Below are 7,371 nucleotides of genomic sequence, written 5' to 3'. Positions count from 1 at the left end.
TCCCTACAAAGAGGAGCATGGGCATTTTTTGAGAGAAATAACTTTCTTCCAGAGAGCATGTTAGACTAAAATTGGTTCACCAGGGCAGCAAAGCAAGAGTTCATTTTACCCCCTTCTGAGCCACGCTGATCAACGCTGAAAATTAGAATCATAGAATCATAGAATGGTTGGGGTTGGAAGGGACCTTAAAGCTCATCCAGTTACAACCCCCCTGCCAGCAGCAGGGACACCTTCCACTAGACCAGGTTGCTCAAAGCCTCATCCAGCCTGGCCTTGAACACTTCCAGGGAGGAGCAGCCACAGCTTCTCTGGCCAACCTGTTCCAGTGTCTGACCACCCTCACACTAAAGAACTTCTTCCTAATATCTAATCTAAACCTCCCCTCTTTCAGTTTAAACCCATTTCCCCTAGTTTTGTCATTAACTGCCCTTATGAAAAGTCCTTCCCCAGCTTTCTTGTAGCCCCTTCAGGTATTGGAAGGTCGCTATAAGATCTCCCCGGAATTCTAGTGGCTCATATTCTCAGGGCTTAATCTTGAGGCAGCTGCAGGTACTACTCTGAATTTGTTTCAGGTGTACACATTTTCTTCACACATATACAATGGTTGTTATGTTTATTGTATCGATTTGCCAATTGGGGAGGTGTATTTTTTTGATACTAGAGAAACTGCAAACTGGATTTTGCCCTAAATCAGAGCTAGGGCCACAGGGTAGCAGGTATGAGTCTCAGGCAGACATTTCCATCTGAAGAAAGATGAGCCTTTGGGTTTCTTTGCCTAGCCTTGCTTCCGTTTTTGAGCTTCAGATTGCAAAAGAACATTTTCCTGTCCCGATAAACCTCGAGGATCTTTGGGAGGCTGTGGTGATGATCACTTTCTGTGGGCTTAGGCAATCGAGTTTGCGTAGTAGTGCTTGATAAAGAAATTGAGAAATAGAACTAAAAGTAAAGAAAGTGTGGTGAAATCCACGAGGTCACTACTGCAGTAACTCCCAGAACATCTTTTCAATGTATTTATCTTCCCTCTTTTTTTTCTTTCCCTCAGAACAATGCCAAGGTAGCAGTGCTGGGAGCCTCGGGAGGCATTGGCCAGCCTCTCTCCCTTCTCCTGAAGAACAGCCCGCTGGTGAGCAGGCTCAGCCTTTATGATATCGCTCACACTCCCGGCGTTGCAGCTGACCTCAGCCACATCGAGACGAGAGCGAATGTTAAAGGTACTGTGAGCTGCTGGCAACCATCTGTGTTCTCAAGGGGTCCTCTCAGCCATCTCTGAGGCTTGGAGCTGCCTGTTGCTGTGCTTGTGAAGGGGAATCTCCACAAGATCCTGAAGCCTAGTATCGATTTAAGTAGCTTTTCCTCAAGCAGTGCGTGACTAATTAAGGTTTAGCTGATTAGTTTAATATGTATGGAGATGAGGATGGTCTGTGGTTGCACTGTGAAGGGAATTCATAATAACTGGCAGGGAAAGGTTTAGTAAAATAATCTTGGGAAAAAGCCTGAGTGTTGAATGTAAAAGTTTGTCTACAAATAGACTTCACACTCCCTGGGTGTCTGTGTGAATTCTGCCTGCTTCTTTTCTGAAGGGACAACTGGCAGGTTCTGATGAAATCAACAAAAAACTTAATCTGCTGATCTTAATTTGCTTTGAAGATCACTAAATGGTTACCTTTAACTTGGATGTGCCTATATGCAGTTCTTCGGGGGCACTGACTGTAGTGCCTACCTAGGCTTTTTGGAGAGTAAATACATATAAGAGGAGGAACTCTGGGTTTTCAAAACAGGTGTAAATTTGGAAACAAGAATAAAAAAATCAAATAAGAGTCCATCCATAATTGTATTGCTTTGTTTTTCACTGTAAGTCTGAATTGAAGGCTGAATTAAAAAGGCTTTGGATACCTCTGGGCATAATTTTTTACTTCAGAGTGTCAGATATTTAATAACTGGCAAAAGCATAATGCCTGAATGTTTTATATTCCAGGCTTCCTGGGACCTGAGCAGTTGCCAGAGTGTCTGAAGGGCTGTGATGTCGTGGTTATTCCTGCAGGAGTCCCGAGAAAACCAGGTACATTCTCTTTGATCAAAAGCCCCAGGGCTTCATTGGAGCGGACCTCTGCAGCACTGGTACTGAACTAGAGCTGTATCTGGTGCCCTGCAGTGCTCTGAGTGTTGGCTTGGGATGTAAGTGGTCTGTTAATGACACTGACCTAGAGCTTGTTGTGGTAACAGGCACTTCATCGCACCTCTGTCTTAGATTGTCCCTTGTAAAATGGGCAGAACTGATTTCTGGAGATCCTGTGTAGGGGTGAGGTGCAAAGACTTTTCACTCTAGTGATCCTGAATCTCCCTTAGTGTTTCTTGCCTAATGCTCTAGTAAAAATACTGGTTGTTTCATTTCTCAGCAGAATAACGTTCGTTTTGTGTTAATTGTACGATAAATTCTCTGAGCATCTTTGAATAACACTGTTAAGCCTCCCTGGGATGTCTCGGACCTGTTCCATTTTTGCTCTGTTTTTCAGTATCGTGTTGAGAATGTAACAAAATTCTAGACTTTCATGCCTAGCTTTTCCCAATTCTGCATTTTTCATAGTTAAAGTAGTTGCTGCAACAGAATGAGAGGTGGCACTTACACAACTAGCCCTATTTTGCACAGAGCAGTTGGTGTTCAAACTATAGGAGTGGAGGTGACTTCAGAGGGGGAGGAGAATTCATCTTAGGAGCTGTTTTGCTGCTCTGAACACCGCTGGTGTGGGTCAGTGTGGTTGTACCTACCGTGCTTCAGGCTGCCAAGGTGAAATACCTTCTGACAATCGACAGCTGGGCTGCTTGCTCCTGAAAAGGGCTGATTTATCTGAAAGGGCTTTTATTAGTGAGAGGAGTTACCTTTGGAGCCAATTTATTACTGCAACTGGAGATGTTTCTCTTGATCTATGAAACCAGAAGCTGAAGTTGACATATCTTTAACCAGAGCAGAATATTGGTTTTTAATTGAGTTGCTTACCTGTTAATAACTTAAACTATTGTACTGGGTGTGTTTTAGGTATGACCCGTGATGACCTGTTCAACACCAACGCTAGCATTGTTGCTACTTTGACATCTGCCTGTGCAAAGCACTGTCCAGAAGCCATGATCTGTATCATTTCTAACCCAGTAAGCATTTTCTGGAGTCTTTGAAAACCTAGAGGGGGGGGAAAAAATAATCCAGATCGAGAATATTAGAGTAATCTGAGTTTCTATTAGTTTTGACCAGTATCTATAAGGTCTGCAGTGTATTTGCAGAAAAGAACTAAAAGCCTGGTTCTACTGACCTATTTTTCTTGGGCTGTATTTAAGTGAGAGGAAACTGAGATATAAAAATGCTTAATAACTCAACATCTGCCTGACTGTGGTTATAACAACATGCTGGTGTATGAACTGGAATAGAAGCCTTAGCTTACTAAGGGAGGAGCTGTTGTTATATGAATTAACAAATATATTGTCTTAATGGTTATTTAAAATGGTTGATTTTTATTCCAGCCTGACTGTAAATTACTTTTCAATTTAAGAATTAAAGTAATTGGCTACAGTTGACTTCAATGTGGGAATATACTTCAAGTTGTTTACTAGTCTGTTCAGTTCATGCATTGGCTTTGTTATTACACTGGTTTTAACGAATGCTTGCCTGTTCTTGCTTATAGGTAAATTCAACCATCCCAATAACTGCAGAAGTCTTCAAGAAGCATGGTGTGTATAATCCCAACAGAATCTTTGGCGTTACAACGCTGGACATTGTCAGAGCAAATACTTTTGTGGCTGAACTAAAGGTAGGTCATAGTAACTGATGCTGTGGGAGGGATACAGCATGCTTTGGTCATCAGATCTATCAAAAATGCTTTTAAAATCACTGCAGAGAGCCAGAGTAGCTCGGATTTCTCTGGAGCTAGAGGTGAAGGCAGTCATTCCCTGTTTCCATTCTCTAGAGGAGTCTGGGGATAGGGTTTCTTGTAAAATGTGGTTCAGGAGACTTTGACCTTTCCTTTTCATAGCTGTCCCCTGTGAGTGAGCTACATGTTTGCCTTAATTCTGTTGGCATTTTCAACCCTGCTGGTGCAACTGGAGCAGAGGGTTGAATTGTAGTGGGTATTTGCAAGTCAGACGAGCTGTGCTGCATGTTACAGGATATCCTGCAAAGTATCAGGAGGTGTAACAGGTTACTGCTCTTAATAGCCTTGGGTGGAGTTTGTACTTGTGCTGCTATTTATCTGAACTTGCATTAATAGTATCCTGCAACTGTCTAAAGTTGTCAGAGTTCAACTCTAGATCTGGCTCTGTCCCTGGAGTAGAGCTGCCTCATGGAACTCCTGCCCTGTGTAGCGCTGGGTTATGGATGTGTCCAAATACCCAGGACAGAAAATGACACGTGATGTTTTCAGATGTTTGTATTGTCCATGTGCTTCAGAAGCTGGAAAGTCTCATGTTTCCCTTAGGGCTTAGATCCAGCTCGAGTAAGTGTACCGGTGATTGGTGGCCATGCTGGGAAGACTATCATCCCTCTGATCTCTCAGGTAAGCTGTAGGCGCTGCCGTGTGTGTCATCACACTCATCAATGCATTAGAGTCAATGTAAAGTGCTTTTGTGCTGGCACATCATGTGGTAAGATAGAGCAGAGACAGCCTTCCCTGCTCTCGTGACTGCTTTCATTCTGAGATGAGGGACAGGATACTGGAACACAACGAGCTAAATCTCATCTCCTCTGAGTGGTTTAAATACCTCCAGCTTTTCTCCTCTAAAGGAGTTTGGGATAAGAACTGAGGTGTAGTGTGTGTGTTGGGATGTCTTGGCACTGTTTGGTTTGGGTTTTATTTTTTGTGACAGGTATTTCATGGTATTCATACCTTCCTTCAGCAGGAAAATGAAATTCACTTTGATGTGGTGGACTTGAAACACCACTTCAACACTCGACACTGAAATGAGGAGGCATAGCTCAAGCTGTGTGCGGAGGCCTGCTTCAGGAACGAGTGGTAGTCAGGGAGAGGCTCCCTTCATTCATCTAAGCCAGCTGAAATGCAGTTCTAAAGCAGGCTGCAGCCTTATGAGGAGATGGCTAGGGTATGGCCAAGGAGCAATCTGCAAGGAAGGGGGAAAAAAGCTTTGCTTGAAGTGGGGAATAAAGTATCCCTCACAGGATGATGTTCTTAGGGAGTAAGAGCAAGGGACTTGGAGCAACTGAATGCTGAGAGGGTGCTTTTGTTAGACAGTCAGTTGGGACAGACACAACTGTGCTTGACATACTTGCATAGCTCTATCTGAAGCTTCGAGAACTTCCTGAATACTACTGGCAGACTGGATCCTTCATGAGGCTCTCAATTTCCATAATGCCACAGTGACCCAAGTATTTAGAAGGTAGCTTTTTGAGATTCCTAAGGCCTGTTACATGCTTGGAGGACATCTGTCTAATGCAAAGGACTACGCAGTAGCAAGGAATGATGTCAAGCCCTGGTTTTTGCTGTCAAGCTGGGGTTTGCCCTTGAGCAGGCTAGGCATGGCTGGGTTCCTGTTCCAGTCTGTGCAATAACCAGCAGCCCTGGTGAACTCTTGCAGATGGTCAGTGTCACACAGACCTGTTGGTAACAACTGTAATGGTACAGAAAGCACCGTGTGAGTGGCCTTCTGCTGGATCTGGAGGGGTTTGGATATTTTAACAGCAGCTTCTTTTTTTGTTCCAATCTAGTGCACACCAAAAGTGGATTTTCCTCAGGATCAACTGGAAAAGCTTACAGGGAGAATTCAAGAAGCTGGCACTGAAGTTGTCAAAGCTAAAGCAGGAGCAGGTTAGTTCTTGAGTACAGCTTCTAAGTAATTCCTGTTGGCCAGCTGAATGGATGCAGTCCTCTTCAGTTTAATCTTATTTACAACTGTGGTGCAGGATTATGAACTGCTGATTACAAATATAGCTGTTCTGCTATGTCAGTGACTGCTTGAACTGTGGTACTAGAAGCAGCTTGGTATATAGATAAGATTAAACATTAATTTATCCCGTGCCACGTATGGCTTTAAAAATAATCTTTTCTGTCAAATTAAGCTGTTTCTTCCTGTAAATCTGGTCAGCTAAATAGCACGAGGCTGATCAAAAACTGCTGCTTTATCCAACTGGCTGTGAGCTTGAAGTCAGTGACACTGCAGCTCTGTAAACATCATCAGTATGGAAGCCTTTGATGCTAAAGAAAGTAGCAGGTTTCAAAGTGATCTGTTCTAAAACTGATTTAACTTCCACAGGATCTGCCACCTTGTCTATGGCCTATGCTGGCGCTCGGTTCGTGTTCTCTCTGGTGGATGCGATGAACGGAAAGGAAGGGGTTATTGAATGTGCCTTTGTTCAGTCGAAAGAGACGGAGAGCCCCTACTTCTCTACACCTCTGCTACTGGGAGTATGTACTTTAAACGATGGGGCTTATAAACAGCAGCTTACTGGTTTAATCTTGTGGGTTTTACTCAGTGGTTTCAATGTAGTTGATTGCTGGATATCACTGTAGGTAACAGCTGGGCATACCTTCAAGAGTTCTTGAATATTTGGGAATGGTACTTAGGCATGTTCTTCATGTCTGACAGGGATGCTGCTGCTTTTTATCCGCTCTTAGACAGCGGGTTGCTGACTAACAGGAGATTCAGACTTGTCTTAAGAGGTCACACTTACCTCAAGTCAGTGCCTGTTTACAAAGGGCTTTCGTATGATTAACTGGAGTCAGCAATCCCGTCTCCTCAGCTTGATCTGTTACAAATCCCTCAGAAACTGAGGCACCTGGGGAACTGCAGCATGGATTAGGGTTAATAGATTGCTTTCAGAACCTCTGCTGAACTCTGAAAGAAGTGTTCCTTTTGTCACCCTTCCTCTGTGGGTGGAGTGAAAAACAAGGATGCGGCAGCGCAGTCCTGGCTGCCGGGGTGCGAAGGATGGTGTGTGCTGTCTTAGATGCTAGCTGGTGAGGGAATGGAAGTAGAGGGGCATTAAGGGGGAGGGGTTTGGATGTAGGCATGAGATCTCAGAGATAGGAGCACAATTCTAAATCACTTTCAGAATGCAAGCCAGTGACGAGTGAAGAGCATACACCAGAGGAGAGAAATCCTCTTTCCAAGCAGTAAATTTGAAGATAAGAGGCATGAAGGAGCAGTTGGTATCAGTCTCCTCTTGAAGGAGCTGAGGAGCTAGCTTCAAGTTTCACTCTTGGGAACAGTGGATGGGAAGTTTGTGAAGGCTGTAGAAGTTGCTACAGATAGTAAGAGGCTTCTGAGACTTGCCAGGAAGTGCAGGTTGGCAGACTAGAGCTCACAGAGGTCCCAGGCTTGGTCTCCATCTCGGCTGGGTAATACTTAAATCAGAGCTGTTAAGTTTCTCTCTAG

The 7,371-nt window shown here is 44.0% G+C and overlaps 1 protein-coding gene across 2 annotated transcripts in view; it reads left to right on the top strand.

Annotated features, from left to right (window-relative positions):
• The window catches only part of MDH2 (malate dehydrogenase 2), an 8,579-nt gene that overhangs the window by 858 nt on the left and 350 nt on the right, over positions 1–7,371 (top strand). The window contains exons 2-8 of one of the 2 annotated variants that reach the window (XM_010162777.1): positions 1,071–1,211; positions 1,976–2,059; positions 3,035–3,144; positions 3,672–3,797; positions 4,461–4,538; positions 5,705–5,804; positions 6,250–6,401. In XM_010162777.1, the coding sequence (XP_010161079.1) occupies positions 3,037–3,144; positions 3,672–3,797; positions 4,461–4,538; positions 5,705–5,804; positions 6,250–6,401 (564 nt within the window). In that variant the 5' untranslated portion in view covers positions 1,071–1,211; positions 1,976–2,059; positions 3,035–3,036. Of the gene's footprint in view, positions 1–1,039; positions 1,212–1,975; positions 2,060–3,034; positions 3,145–3,671; positions 3,798–4,460; positions 4,539–5,704; positions 5,805–6,249; positions 6,402–7,371 lie in introns of those variants that run through there. The other variant, XM_029083689.1, reaches the window with a different exon arrangement.

Source organism: Antrostomus carolinensis, unplaced genomic scaffold (genome assembly GCF_000700745.2).
Source record: "Antrostomus carolinensis isolate BGI_N321 unplaced genomic scaffold, ASM70074v2 scaffold23292, whole genome shotgun sequence".
In the NCBI taxonomy this organism is placed as follows: domain Eukaryota; kingdom Metazoa; phylum Chordata; class Aves; order Caprimulgiformes; family Caprimulgidae; genus Antrostomus; species Antrostomus carolinensis.
This window is presented reverse-complemented; position numbering and strand designations above follow the sequence as displayed.